Source organism: Anolis sagrei, chromosome 5 (assembly GCF_037176765.1).
Source record: "Anolis sagrei isolate rAnoSag1 chromosome 5, rAnoSag1.mat, whole genome shotgun sequence".
Taxonomy (NCBI): Eukaryota; Metazoa; Chordata; class Lepidosauria; order Squamata; family Dactyloidae; genus Anolis; species Anolis sagrei.
In genome coordinates, this window is record NC_090025.1 from 136,397,277 (window position 1) to 136,413,549 (window position 16,273).

A 16,273-nucleotide genomic window follows, 5' to 3' on the forward strand; every position below is an offset into this window, starting at 1 on the left:
CTATCTATCTATCTATCTATCTATCTATTTACTATATTTATATACTGCCTTTCTCACCCCAGGGGGGCCTCAAGGAGTTCTGCAACATATCAGTGGTGAAAATTCAATGCCATATACATGTAGAAAGAAAAAAAATGTAATAACTAAATGCTAACATATAACTATAAAATAAAATAATTAAAACCATTAAACATAAAACACAAACATTAAAACATTAAGACAAAGCATTAAAACATCATAGTATAAATATTAAAATCACATGATCCCAAAATTGTACACAGTAGCCATTCCGAATTGTCATTGCACATATTTCCTAATTATTCTTTGAACATCATTATTTTACTGACCAAAGGTTTGGTCCCACAACCATGTCTTTCTTTTCTTTCTAAAGGCCAGGAGGGACAATGCTGATCTAATCTCAGTGGGGAGAGAGTTCCAGAGCTGAGGAGCCACCAGTGATAAAGCCCTTTCTCTTGTTCCCACCAACTGTACTTGGTGGGGAGAAGAGACCCAGAAGAACTTTACCTCTTTGATGGTTCATAGAGGCAGATACGTTCGGACAGGTGAGCTGGACCGAAACAGTTTAGGGCTTTATAGGTTAAAGCCAGCACTTTGAATTGTGCTCGGTAGCAAACTGGCAGCCAGTGAAGCTGACGTAACAGGGGAGTTATGTGCTCCCTGTACGACGCCCCAGGTAGAAATCTGGCTGCCACTCGTTGGACCATTTGAAGCTTCTGAACAGTCTTCAAAGGCAACCCCACATACAACGTGTTGCAGTAATCTATTCTCGATGTAACAAGAGCATGGACCACCATGGCCAACTCTGACTTCTTTAACACCAGCAGTGCTGAAAATAAATTACAATAAGACCCATGTAACCATAGAGGATACGCTCCTGGCCAGACTGTGATTATGTGGAACTGCAGATATGACTGAATATCTTTAATTATTTTGTTTCCTGTCGCAGGATACCAGAGCTGCGTTGGAAGACCTAGGGATTCCTGGAGGAGTATACCACAGAGCTGTCTGGAGGAACTAATACCTAGAGACCATTTTCTACTCTGGGGAAAGTAAGGGAGCCACAGATATGGGTTCTGTGGATAGGGGAAGTCTTACTCTATTCTTATGAAATAAAAGGTGAATCTGTGCGACACACCCATTTTCAGGTTTGAAACAACACTTTCATTTTGTATACATTCATTATGCATGCAATCTATATGCTCTGAAGTTAGAAAGGGGAATTATCTTGGGCTCATCACTTCTCTTGGAAGGCAACAAGGATCCAATCAAAATAGATTTTGATTATTTGATTAGTTTTGAGCCCCTTCCCAAGTAATTAAGATTTGCTGACAGTAATCTTCACTGGGCGACTATAATTGCATTACATGGGTCAACTCTTTAAAAGTGTTCAGAAACAAAAGATAGAGAAAAATATAATACCCAACAGTTATCTGACACATGTTTTAGAGACTATGTACTAAAACAAGTTGATAGCTTTCCTATTTGCTTCCAGACAAAATTCATTGTGACAAGAAAGAAAATGGTTTCACTTGCTTTTTAAAGCAAATATAGGAAAGGTGTGCTAACAATACCTTTAACAGTGCTCACCTCTCCTGTTTACTTTTATCAATTAAGACAGATCCAAACTGCAATTAAGGTCAGCATTGAATGTAAATGATCTGCAAATTTTACAAGACTAATCCCTCATGTCCTGGGGTGCTGATCGAGGATAAGAAGCTTTGCATCTTTCTGAACAAATAGGTTTCCCAAGTTATTTAGGGAAAAGAACACTGTTCCATTTTGAGCTCCCCCAAATAGGAATTCGAGACACACAGAGTTACAGACAGTTCTCATGCTTTCTGTTAATATTCACTGTTTTCCTTGTTGTCCACCTCTATGATCAAGGCATCTAGAGAAAGCAGTTGTTACATGAAACATGAATTACTAATATCACCAAATCACAAAGACAGACATACTGTGTACATTTGGGGGGGGGGGGGGTCAACAGCACTTGAAATGCTCTGGAATGCCAAACACAGGCCTTTCTGCTCATTATCTAACTATTAGTAGATCAGAGACCCTGCAGCAATTCTTTCAGGTCATTAGTTTCATTGTGAGATGAGGAGAATTATCACTATCCTGTCCAAATGAACTAAACAGAACAGACTACATAAAATAAATTCCTAAATATGTTATCTCATTGAATAAGGTTTTCATCCAGTAACAGAAGGATTACTATGTAAATATATAATAAAATTACAGGACTATGAAGGAAGCTTTAGGTGTTCTTACTGCCTATTACAGGGAAAACCAGCTGATTTCTAATCCATAAAAAATGCAAACGTGTGCTTTTCATCTTAAGAACAGACAAGCATCTCCAACTCTGAGGATTACCTGGGAAGGAATCCCACAGGAGCACTGCAGCACACCAAAATACCTGAGAGTTACTCTGGACCATGCTCTGACTTATAAGAAGCACTGTAGAATATCAAGCAAAAAGGGGGTGCTAAAAATAATACTGTGCGAAAGCTGACTGGCACAACCTGGGGATCACAACCAGACACAGAGAAGATATCTGCCCTTATACTTTGCTATTCTGCTGCTGAATACGCATGCCCAGTGTGGAAAACATCTCACCATGCAAAAACAGTGGATGTAGCTCTTAATGAGACATGTCCCATTGTCACAGGATGTCTATGCCCTACATCACTGGAGAAATTACTCTGTTTAGCTGGTATCGCACCAACTGACATCTGTCAGGAAGTAGTATTCAGCAATGTAAGGTCCAAGGCATAGACATCTTCGGCCCACCCTCTGTTTGGATATCAACCAACATGCCAATCCCTTAAATGAAGAAACAGCTTCCTAAGATCTACAGAGATACTCGCAGGAACACCTCAGCAAACAAGAGTCCAAAAGTGACAGACTAAAACCCAGAACCTCAATCAATGGCTGAGACCGGATGAGAAACTCCCTCCTGGGCACACAGAAGAGTGGGCAACTTGGAAGGCACTGAACAGGTTGCACTCTGGCACCGCAAGATGCAGAGTTAACCTTAAGAATTGGAGCTACAAAGTGGAGTCCACGACATGCACCCTGCATGTGCACAATGGAGGACCTTCTCACAGTGACACCTGAGGCGCTCCAAGTGGCCAGCTTCTGGTCAAAGGACATTTAGCATAATGCCAAGTTGTTGTTTTTAAAAAAACTTTGTGTTTTTAAATGTATTTTAAGTGAACCATCAATTTGCTTCTGATGCGATAAATCAATAAGTAAGAATGCTAGAAAAATTTGTTAGTGGAAAGTGCCAGTGGTACCTCAAATGGCACAGAAATACGTTTGTCACAGGAAAGTTTAAACACAGACAGCCCATGTGTTACATGAGGAATCCGTTCTGGGATCCTTCAGGTATAATGATGTTCACATATAATCTGGAACCATATTTTTCTCAAATGAAATGAATGACACACCATGCAATTACACTAGGATCTAAATGGCTAAAGAAGACGTAGCACCCCAAATGGAGCACAACTATGATACATTTTTGCCAGACCTAATTTAGGATCAATGTTATACGAACGTGCACTGTACACAGGCCGACTGTAGTGTAAATGAACAATATGTATATTATACTTATAGATTAGGTGATCTTTAATTTGTTCAGAAATCCCACTGGGCCCACTTTCACATAAGCCCCATTAAATGCCATAACATATGCAAAGTAAGAGGATTGATATTTACTGAACGTAAAAGACTGAAATGCTTAATCCTCTTAAAGGGCTCTTTTGATATTCTTATAGTAACAGTGCTACAATTGTGGTGCCGTTTTGTTACTTATTGTTACCAGCAAAAGTTGCTTCCTTGGAGAATGTATTGATAAGATGGAACCCAAGGAAGTAGGCTGAGTATGTAGGTTGACTTTCTGTTGATCTCGTAGCATGAAAATAATCCATCTGCATGGCATTTCACAGTCCTTAGAAAATTTAAGGCAGCAGCAATGATTTGCATCTTTCTGGATCCTACAAGTTCTCCCCACTCCCACAAATGTGTAAATATGCTTTATGCTTAAGCATTATCACTTTGTACTGCATCCAAAGAAGTGGGTTCATATCCACAAAAGCTTATGAGAAAATAAAAACCAGTTCGTTGTCACTGGGCTGCCACATTTCCTTTTCTACCCTTTCCTTCTTCCTTTCCTCTGAAAAATGCCAGTCAGCTCAAAATGAGCATTGCCAAGTTATTAACACGAACCAGACACAGGGAATGTAAATCATTCTAGTGTTTAAGGAACTGGCTGGCAGTCCATGTTTTAGTAAAATTTCAACTGCTGGTTCACCAAATTTCTGGTACTTGCATGTAAAACTCCATCCTGTTTAAGAAGTAGGCAGCCAAAGAAACACCACATATAACCTGCTGATGGCATCTGAAGTAAAGAAGTGGTAACTGGAAAGAGTTTCTTAGGAACTAAATATTGTGTGTAAAGTTCCATTTCAGAGAGATTTCTCTCATATCTTTTTCACTATCCTTCTAATAGTAGAGAACAGCCACCCAGGAGAACATCTAAATAGCCCCATTATCCTGAAGTGTGTGAGTGTGTGTCAGGGGAACAAGCTGCATGATGCATAGAGCTGGTTTGAGTTAATGCAGACTTAATGTGGTCTTGAACTGCATTGAGAAAAGTTGTGTTTTTCTCCAAATTTTCTCTCAAGAATCCAGAGCAAACTTTGTGCCCAGGTAAGCTGTTGGGTCAGTTTGGAGATGGAATTAGCTCAACTGTTTTACATGGTTCTAGGCTCAGACAGCCCGGGGACATGGGATGGCACTCAAATTCCCCTCACATTCTGTTCACAGTGGCAGCCAGTGGGTATGACACGACTAGTGTTCATCAGTTGGCCGGAGCACAATGGTTGACAAGGAGAAAAGGAGGGCTGATACCTCCAGGCGACAGTTAATGAACACTAGCCATGTCAAGAATGGAAAGGAAACCATAAGCATGACTATATGGCAGTCAGGACTCCTTCCGGCCTCTGTAGCAGCCAACGGCTGACAGTCAAAGCCACACCATGTCCGATCTGGAATTACACTCTGATTAGACATTGGGATAAAGGGTCACTGTAGATATGCTCCTGTTCTTCCATGCCGTCTTATTATCTACAATTGTAATGGCTGGTCCTATTTTTGTATGCATTTAACATTTATCTAATTTATTGTAAAATCAGGATGTATAGACATAAACTAAAAACACAAAATTAATAATAAAGCAGTGATAAATGAAGTCAACTAGGTTATCAAATAATTCATCTTCCAGGCAGCCCAATTCTATGCATCAGTTTAAAAGAGTTGCTACTACCATTTTAATCAGTATCCTGCTTTCCTTGGTATAGTGTGGTTGGGTGTTGGACTAGCACACTGGAAGACCAATGTTTTAATTCCTGCTCAGTAATGGAAACTTATTGGTTGGCCTTGGATAAGTCACAGTCTCAGGTGAAGGCACAAAACCATATGATAAGTCAGAAATATGGTTTTGTCTTCCTTGCTTCCCCTTGTCTTCCTTGCTTCCAAAACCCTATTTCCCCTCCCACCACCTAGGGGTGCTTTAATTGTGCTTTTCATGCATGGCAGAAGAGAGTTAAACGGTATGGCCCCTGGGGTTTCTGCTATTAGATATTATTATTACAAAGGCTGGGGGAGGGGGGCATCTGTTGGGGGTGATTTGATTATGCTTTTCCTGTATGATATAAGATAATATATAAACGTTTATTGGGGCTCCACGAGAAACTTTCGCTTCAGAAAGGGCTCCGCGCCTGAAAAAGTTTGAGAGCCTCTGGCATAGAACATAAGAAGAACTGTAACTGAGCTTTTGCCTAATAGTGCATTTTCTTGCAAACAGTGTATTTAACAGTGTATTATCATTAAAAGTGTTTTTAATGTTTATTCTAGTCTGAGCGATTCTGGAAAATCAAATTGAACAACAGGGTATAAATAACAGAATATATAAATGTAAAGGAGCTGCATCTCAAAGTCACTCATTTTATATATCACCAGGAAACAACTCTGTAATTATCTCTCGACTTTAGTGGAATTCTTCCTACTGTGAAAAATACAGATCTCCATTTCCAGTAACATTTGAAAGTGCAAAGGAATTATTGTGGCATCCTGCTGGTGACTAGTCCCATCCTTCTCTATGTTTACAGTCTTTCTTCAAGGGAATTAGTATGCTTCTACAGTTTAGTATAATGTATTTAATGTTTCCATGAAAAAAAATCTGTCATACTTGAACCTTTGGATTTTATGGAAGAGAGAGGAAAAGAGAGATAGATGAGCCTAACTCTTTCAGTGGCTGCAACCCCATACAAACTGAGCATTACTTATCTGGAATTCCAAAACCTAAAATACTCCACATCCCAAAATTCTCCACATATATTGATAAGGTAGTGGCACTTTGCATGTTGATGGTTCAATATAATCAGTTTGTTTCGTTAACAAAATAATTTAAAATGCTATGACCTTCATGTTACGTGTAGATAAGGCTTACATGAATTTCATGTTTAGACTTTGGCCCCATCTCCAAAATGATATTATTGTTGTTGTTGCTGTTATTATTTCTTATCCATCTCTCCCTATGGATTGAGATGTGTGGGGAGAGGGGAGACAGATTTCTCCTTATATACGAGCATATCTTTTTGATTGTTAGACATACACTAATTTCCATACCGCAGTAATAGTAAAAGCACCCATAATTCAAAGGCTCACTGTTTTTTAAGATTTTTATATGGGGGAAATGTGTGTCTTTAGAACTGAAGGAATAAGATATATGTAAATTCAGATATTCTGAAATCCAAACCACTTCTGGTTCCTAACATTTCATGTAAGGAATACACAACCTGCAAATAAACTTGCTTGAATTCAATATGTGGACACTATAGAAGGATTGTTACTTATGACCTCTGGATGGAGAATTACGGGTTATCTCTACACTATTTAATCCACTTTAACTGCTTGGGGTCAATGCTATGGACTCCTTGGATATGTAGTTTTACAAGCTCTTTAGCCTCTGTGTTGTCAAAGGCTTTCATGGCCAGAATCACTGGGTTGCTGCGAGTTTTTTGGGCTGCATGGCCATGTTCCGGTAGCATTCTCTCCTGACATTTCCCCTGCATCTATGGCAGGCATCCTCAGAGGTTTGTTCAGAGGTCTGTTAGAAATGAGGCAAGTGGGATATATATGTGGTATGTCCAGGATGGGAGAAAGAATTCTTATCTGAAACAAGTGTGAATGTTGCAATTAGGCTGCTTGATTAGCCTTGTAGCTATAAACGCTATTCCTGAACATTCTACACACATACACCACTTGCCTTATTTCTAACAGACCTTTGAACAAACTTCTGAGGATGCCTGCCACATATGCAGGAAAAATGTCAGGAGAGAATGCTACTGGAACATGGCCATACAGCCCAAAAACCTCATAGCAACCTCTTTAGCCTCTTTTACCAAAGAGTGCCAAACTACAATCTCTGTGGTGAAAGTGATGTCAAACTGCATCTACGGTAGATGTGCTCAGCAAATTTGAATGGGAAAATCCAACACTGGGTTGTTGTAGGTTTTTCAGGCTATATGGCCATGTTCTAGAAGCATTCCCTCCTGACGTTTCACCGGCATCTATGGCAAGCATCCTCAGAGGTTGTGAGGTCTGTTGGACACTAGGAAAAACTGGGTTATGTATCTGTGGAATGTCCAGGGTGGGAGAAGGGACTCTTCTCTGTTGGAGTTAGGTCTGAATGTTTCAGTTGGCCACCTTGATTATCATTTGATGGCCTGGCAGTTATTAATTAAAAGTATGTGGGATCCAGTTAGGAATTACTTAGAGAAAGGGAGTGGGTGGGAGTGGGTTAAAACAATAAAATAAAAAGATAATTTTAAAAAGATAATTGGATTTTGACAAATGTGGATTGCTGTGGAAACAAGGATTGGAGATAAAGCTTCAGTTGAGATGCCTTTGCCCAGGAATGGGTAAACTCAGGCCCTCCTCTCTCACACACCATCCCTATCCTTCCTTCCTTCTTCCCTCCATTCCCTTCTACCCTACTCTTTCTCCCTTTCTTCTTTCTTTCTTTCCTTCCTTCCTTCTTCCTTTCCTCCTGGGGGATGTTTAGCTGGGAGAAGGGAAGGTAGAGCGGGAACTTGAGAACCATGTTTCAAGAATTTAAAGAGTGTCCCATTTAGGAGAAGGGAAAAACTGACTTTCTGCTGCTCTAGAAACCAGGTCACAAGGGAGAAATGGTTTCAAATCACAGGGAAAGATTAGGAAGGACTTCCTGGAGAGTGGCATAGGTTGCCTCAGAGTGTGATGGTGTATCCTCTGGAGGCTTTTCCACAGAGACTGTCTTTTGGGAGTGCTTTGGTTGTGCCTTCTTGCATGGCAGGGGGTTGGACTGGATGGCCATTGGGGGTCTCTCCCAACTAGGATTCTACATCCGGAGTGGGCAATACAGGGTCTAATGGAGACATTTTTTTCTCTCCCATCCACCACCTTATCCTGACCAAAGCTAATCCTTTTGGGATCCAAACATTTGCTGTCTTCCCTTCCCTTTCTGCCTCCGAAAGAGAAGAGGAAAGGGCAGGGAGGGGGCTTGGGGAGAACCTGCTTCCTCCCAGTCCACCCACCCTGCTCTGCCTGCCATGCGGCCCCCAAGTTAGAAAGTTTACCCATGCCTGCCTTTGCCCCACGATAACTCTTCCAGGAGTGAAATTTCCCTTCCGAGGGACAGATTTCTCTCAATGTATTGTCAAAGGCTTTCATGGCCAGAATCACTGACTTGTGGTAGGTTTTTCAGGCTATATGACCACGTTCTAGAAGCATTCTCTCCTGACATTTCACCTGCACCTATGGCAGCCATCCTCATAGCTTGTGAGGTCTGTTGGAAACTAGGAAAATTGGATTTATGTATCCCGGTGGTACAGTGGATTAAACCACTGAGCTGTTAAACATGTTGACCGAAAGATCGCAGGTTTGAATCTGGAGAGCAGAATGAGCTTCTGCTGTCAGCCCCAGCTTCTGCCAACGTAGCAGTTCGGAAACATGCAAACGTGAGTAGATCAATAGGTACTGCTCCAATGGAAAGGTAACAGTGCTCCATGCAGTCATGCTGGCCACATCACCTTATAATTTAAATAAAACTTTATTTATATACCGCTCTATCTCCCCGAGGGGGTCTCAGGCCTGTTTCTAAGTAACATCACTGAAACAGACAAAGTAAACAGCATAACATAAAATTCAGAAAACAACATAGGTATAAAATTATCACAATAACACATATATATTAAAAATAATCCTGCCTATTCAGAGTAATTAAAAAGCCAGGCCAAGGCTAGTGCAAACTCAAGATATGAGGGGGCCGGGAATTAAGTACAATGATATAACAGGCTAATGGTAATAGCAGGTACGGGTCTGTGGTTCTCAACCTGGGGTCCCCAGATATTTTTGGCCTACAACTCCCAGAAATCCCAGCCAATTTACCAGCTGTTAGGATTTCTGGGAGTTGAAGGCCAAACACATCAGGGGATCCCAGATTGAGAACCACTGTATTAGAGGGATGGATGAGGTAATAGGTAAGAAGTGCAAGGCCATATTCAACAATGTTTGGGTTGGACTAGAACTGGTCATTCTCAAAGGCTTGGTCTTCAAGCTCTTATGAAAGGAGGGGAGGGATGGGGCATGTCTTATTACCCTTGGAAGGGCGTTCCGGAGGCGGGGGGGGGGGCACCACCAAGGATGCCCCCTCTCTATCTCTCTTCCCCACCAACTGTACTTGTGACGGTGGTGGGAACGAAAGGAGGGCCTCCCCAGAAGATCTTAAGAGTTCGCGCCGGTTCATAAATGGAGATGTGATCGCGGAGATACGGACAACGCCAGTTCTTCGGCTTAGAAATGGAGATGAGCATCAATCCCAAGAGTAAGACAAAACTAGACTTAATGTCTGGGGAAAACCTTTACCTTTTACCTGTGGAATATCCAGGGTGGGAGAAAGAACTTTTTGTCTGTTGGAACTAGGTGTGAATGTATTATAACAGCAAATAAAAAAACACACTCAAACACAGGGGAACTCCAGACAAGAAACAATCATGGATAGCTAATCACCACTCAAGAAAGGATTCTCCCAGGCAGTAACAAGCCAGGCCTTGAAAACTACTAGGCCATTAAATGGTGGCCAAATGAAACGTTCACGCCTAGCTCCAACAGACAAGAGTTCTTTCTCCCACCCTGGACCTTCCACAGAGACATAAACCCGATTTTCCTAGTTTCCAAGAGACTTCACAACCTCTGAGGATGCTTGCCATAGATGCAGGTGAAACGTCAGGAGAGAATGCTTCTAGAACATGGCCATATAGCCCGACAAACCTACAACAAACCAGATTTCTCTCACTTCCTGCTGTCTCATCCCGTTCTTAATAGTGAGTCGTTTGCAAGTGGGATGTTTGTAACTTGAGGAGTGCGTGTGATCCAGAGTGTGCGGGGTTCCCCCTGAAGTCCTTGTCCATCTTACCTTCCGGGCGCCTCCCGCCTCCTCTGCTGTGGGCGCCTCCAGGCCGCGGCGCCGCTGGGCTGCCTGCGGAGGGGGAAGGCCCTCTGGCGCCGGGCGCCATCCTTCTCCTCCTGCTGCTGCTGCTCCAGGGCCAGCTGGCTGAAGGCGTAGAGCAGCGAGCACAGCCCGCAGCCCAGGCACAGCAGCACCAGCCGCGCCAGCCGACGACGCATCCTCCCTCGGCCCCGGCTGCACCGCGGAGCCGCAGCCGGGGCCTCGCCGGGAGTGGGGCCGCCTCCACCAAGCGCCTCAGCGCGGCAAGAAGGAACGACGCGAGCCCAAGGCCAGGGAGAAGCAGGCCTCTGCGGTAGTGCGGGAGGAAGGAGCCGCAGGAGAAAGAGGGCGGGCACAGCGAGGCCCTTCGACCCTTGCGGGGGGAGGAGCCGGGGGCGTGGCTTCAAAGGGGGTGGGGCGAGTGTCGCCCGGGCAACGCAGGCCCAGGAGGGAAGAGTGGCGTTGTAGACTTCAACTCCCAGGCGCCCGTGCTGCCTTGACCAATGATGAGGCATGCTGGGAGATGAAGTCCAAAACGTTGGGATCATGACGTCACTGTCCAACGCATGCCCTTGGATCACTGCTCTTGCTGAGTGTGGAGAAGAGCAAACTGCAGACCACCTGCTGCAGTGCAACCTGACCCTGCCACATGCACAATGGGCAACACCAGAAGCACTCCAAGTGGCCAGCTACTGGTCAAAGGACATTTAATCAACTACCAAGCTTGCAAACTTTGTGTTTTGTTTGTTTGTTAAAAAATGCAATGCAACTATTTGGGCTTCTCCTGACACGATAAATAAATACTGCCTTGGCTAAATGCTATGACTACAACTCTCATAATTGGGTTGCTGTCAGTTTTCCGGCCTGTATGGCCATGTTCCAGTAGCATTCTCTCCTGACGTTTCACCCACATCTATGGGAGACATCCTCAGAAGTTGTGAGGTCTGTTAGAAACTAGGCAAGTGAGGTTTATATACCTGTGGGATGTCCAGGGTGGGAGAAAGAATCTTGTCTGCTTGAGACAAGTGTAAATGCTGCAATTGATCAATTTGATTAGCATTGAATAGCCTTGCAACTTCAAGGCTTGTCTGCTTCCTGCCTGGGGGAATCCTTTGTTGGGAGGTGATAGCTGGCCCTGATTGTTTCTTGTCTAGAATTCCCCTATCTTCTGAGTGTTGTTCTTTATTTGCTGTCCTGATTTTGAAGTTTTTTTTAATACTGGTAGGCAGATTTTGTTCAGTTTCATGGTTTTCTCCTTTCTGTTGAAATTGTCCACATGCTTGTGGATTTCAATGGCTTCTCTGTATAATCGGATAGGGTAGTTGTTAGAGTGGTCCAGCATTTCTGTGTTCTCAGTTAATATTATGTGTCCTGGAATTGTGGGAGTTGTAGTCTAAAACACCTGGAGGGCCGGAGTTTGCCCGTGCCTGGTCTAAATGCTATTTATCCATGGTATCTCCTGCAACATCACTCGAGAGCCCCTCAATATATACAGTATAATAATATATAGAAATAATAATATTGTAACGTAATAATACTAATATGATATAGTACAACATATTATATAATATGAATAGTATAATATACTGGTAGTAGATATATAGGTATAATAATATATATTATATAGTAGTATAATAATATAATGCAATATAATATATAAGCCACTGTGCCCTGGTTGCACAGTGACCTAACTGCTGAGCTGCTGAAATTGCTGGTTCAAATCCGGGGAGCGGGATGACCTCCTGCTGTTAGCCCCAGGTTCTGCCAACCTAGCAGTTCGAAAACATGAAAATGTGAATAGATCAATAGGTACTGCTTTGGCAGGAAGGTAATGGCACTCCATGCAGTCATGCCGGCTGCATGACCTTGGAGGCGTCAACGGACAACACCGCCTCTTCAGCTTAGAAATGGAGATGAGCATCACCCCCTAGAGTTGGACATGACTAAACTTAATGTCTACACTTAATGTCAAGGGGAAACCTTTATCTTTACTAATATAATATATATTATATATACTACAGCTTATGATATAGTACAATATATTATACATATAATACTAACAGTATGAAATACTGGTAGTATATTATATATATTGTGGTATAATAATATAGTACAATATAACAATATTATTAAAGAAGATCCAACCAGTCCATACTTCAGGAAATAAAGACCGACTGCTCATTGGAGGGAAGGATATTAGAAGCAAAGATGAAGTACTTTGGCCACATCATGAGAAGAAAGGAAAGCTTAGAGAAGATGATGATGCTGGGGAAAATGGAAGGAAAAAGGAAGAGGGGCCGACCAAGGGCAAGATGGATGGATGGCATCCTTGAAGTGACTGGATTGACCTTGAAGGAGCTGGGGGTGGTGACAGCTGACAAGGAGCTCTGGTGTGGGCTGGTCCATGAGGTCACGAAGAGTCGGAAATGACTGAACGAATGAACAACAACAAATAATAATAATATATAATTATATATTACATGTAATATTACCAATAATATTGCAGCACAGTGGTATAGTACAATATAGTAATACATAATACTGATATTGTGCTATGACAATAACACAATATTTTGTATATACATATATTGATAACAGTATTGTAATGTGATATAATACTAATAATACAATATATTATATTCTAATATAGTAATACAAATATATTAAATATAATTACTACTGATAATATATAATATATAATGATAGTGCATGGATTGCAGACCCAGAATTAATAAGAACATCAGACCTGGCCTTGTCTTGCTCAGTTGCTGAGTATGCCTACCCCGTCTGGCATAAATCTGCCCACGTGAAGCAGGTAAATATAGCACTGAATGAAACATGTAGAATAATTGCAGGATGTCTTAAATCTGCAGCTATTGGTAGACTCTATAACAGGCATGGGAAAACTTCAGCCCTCCAGGCATTTTGGACTTCAACTCCCATAAGTTAGGAATTGTGGGAGTTGGAAGTTCAAAACACCTGGAGGGCCAAAGTTTTCCCATGCCTGCTCTATAAGCTAGCTGCCATCCCTCTCCCCCCCCCCCCCATGTGCCACAAGAAGTTGCTGCCAACTGCAAGAGAGGATGAACATTGAAAGCCACCCATGTATAGCTATCAGCCTCCTCCTAGTAGACTTAAATAAAGGAAAAGTTTCATGAGAACCACCACTGCTCTTAGTGCAAAATCAGGCAATTCCATCTGGATGGCATGTCTTCCTCCAGGGGAAAACCAAGGAAGAGCAACTTAGAAATCTCTGAACAGACACAGAAGTGGAGTGGGCAGATCAAAAGACAACATGGCAAAATGGCACTACCTAAAACAATCCTCCACCTTGTATGACTGTGGAGCAGAACAAACAACTCAGCATCTGTATGCTTGCCCACAACGCCCTGCTTCATGCACAGAGGAAGAACTCTTTAAAACTACAGACAATGTGGTTTCTGTTGCCTGCTTTTGGTCTAAAGATATTTAGCTGCTTGTGCTCCCTTTATTTTATCAGTTTTATCCAATACTTTTGACCATGAAATGGTTCAGCCACTCACATAAATGGGACAACCTCTCTCTACTGCCTCCAGGTGGCATCCGCCTGGATAGTGAAACCTTACCCATGGCCTTTATCCGGGCATCTTCAAACTGCGGCTCTCAAATGCCATTAAAAATGCTGGTGGGCCTTCCCTGTTAAAGGCCCCTTCCACACTGTCCTATATCCCGGGATCTGATCCCATATTATCTTCTTATCCAGATTATCTGGCAGTGGAGACTCATATAATCCAGTTTGAAGTAGATAATCTGAGATCAGATCTTGGGATATAGGGCAGTGTAGAAGGACCCAAAGAATTCTGGGGCCTTGCCCAAGGGCAACTCTCTTCATTCTATAGCATGAAACCACCACAGCCTTAAAGTGGTGTCAAACTGTATTAATGCTTCAGTATGAATGCAGCCCCTGCAGTCCGAGGCCACTTTGAAGATACAGAAATTGCAGGGGAACTTCTGGTTCTCAAGAAGTGCACATTGTACACACTATAGAATTAATGCAGTTTGACACCATTTGAACTGTCACGGTTCAGAGCAGCAGATTCATGGGAGTTGCACTTTTACGAAGTCTTTAGTTTTTTCTTCCTAAAAATGGATCTATACTGTCCTATATTCCAGGATCTGATCCCAGATATCTTTTTTTGAACTCGATTATATGAATCTACACTGCCAGATAATCTAGGATCAGATCCTGGGATATAGGCCAGTTTAAACTCAGCCAAAGATTGCTGGTTCTTCACTCAACTGCAACACCCATAATTCCAAAGCTTTGAGCCATGGCAGTTAAAGAGATGTCAATGAGCATTAATTTTGCAGTGTAGATGCACCCAAGAAAGTAGGTGCGAAAAAGGGAATGGCTGTGGAGTCCAATACCTTGCATGTTTACTTCGAAGCTGCTCTGACTGAATTCAACTCATGCTTGATTTGAACATGGGTGCATCTACACTGTAGAATTAATGAAGATTGACACCAATTTTACTATACATCACTTTCTTGGCAATAAATATTATTGAATCCATCGGGACTTACTTCTGAGTAACCCTGTCTAAAGATTTCACCATATGCCTTCAGTCCTGCACCCACTTTCCTGGGCGTAAGCACTCAGTAATACTAACGGATATATTTGCATAGGATTATCCAGTTAATGCATAGGATTATCCAGTTAATGCTGCAATTCTGTACACACTTGGGGGTGTCACTGCCATTTGGACAAAGTGTGTGTGTGAGAGAGAGAGAGAGAGAGAAGGCACCACATATGAAGGCTGAAGTATCTACCTGGATGTGCACCCCATCCAATCGGTAGCCAAGACAAAATGACAGGAAAGCGGAAAGGCTATTTGATTAGGCACCCTTGTACATGCATGACAGGAACTAATAAAGCCCCTATAGCTACTACAGTATGACTGTATGTAAACTGATATGACAAATTCATGCCCCCTTATACCGATGTGACTACATGGAGGTCCCATATTCAAGGCCAGGAAGGTGATTACATTCACTACAGAAGGTAGACTCAAACTGGTTCCAGAATCCACAGTATTTTTCTTTCCTTTTCAAGGTGAGATGTGCCTCAATGGGACACTGAGATTTTCTCTGCCATGAAGTCACTAAGACAAAAAAGTGATAAAACGCTTCTTTGGGCTTTACACATACAACAAACAAGAAGGGAAGAATGCCTCTTTTTAACTGAATCATTTTGAGGAATGTTAGGCTGGATCTACACTGCACTGTATCCCAGGAGCTGATCCCAGAATATCTGCTTTGAACTAAATTATTAGAGTCTACAACAGTGGTTCCCAACTTTTGTACCTCCAGGTGTTTTGGACTTCAGCTCCCACAGTTCCTAACAGCTGGTAAGATGGCTGTGATTTCTGGGAGTTGAAGTCCAAAACACCTGGAGGCCCAAAGATTGGGAACCATTGGTCTACACTGATAATCTGGGATAAGCAGATAATCTGGGATCAGATCCTGGAATATAGGGCAGTGTAGATCCAGCCTAAGATGCATCAAGGCTAAGTCCTTCAATATGACTATGCAAATAGACATACAAGGACCACATCCTGCTTAAACTTGTTTAATACTGCAAATCATTGGTATTTTTACAACTTGTGATTAAATTGGTGAACTTTGTCTTTTGGACGAATGTGCCACAAAATAGTTTTT

At 42.2% G+C, this 16,273-nt stretch overlaps 1 protein-coding gene across 2 annotated transcripts in view; it reads right to left on the minus strand.

The window, feature by feature from the left end:
• GXYLT1 (glucoside xylosyltransferase 1) overlaps nt 1-11,139 on the minus strand; it is a 34,777-nt gene extending 23,638 nt beyond the window's left edge. For both annotated transcript variants that reach the window (XM_060777597.2, XM_060777596.2), the window contains exon 1: nt 10,544-11,139. In XM_060777597.2, coding sequence (XP_060633580.2) covers nt 10,544-11,124 — 581 coding nt within the window. In that variant the 5' untranslated portion in view covers nt 11,125-11,139. The remainder of the gene's footprint in view (nt 1-10,543) is intronic.
• Nucleotides 11,140-16,273: the final 5,134 nt, after the last annotated feature.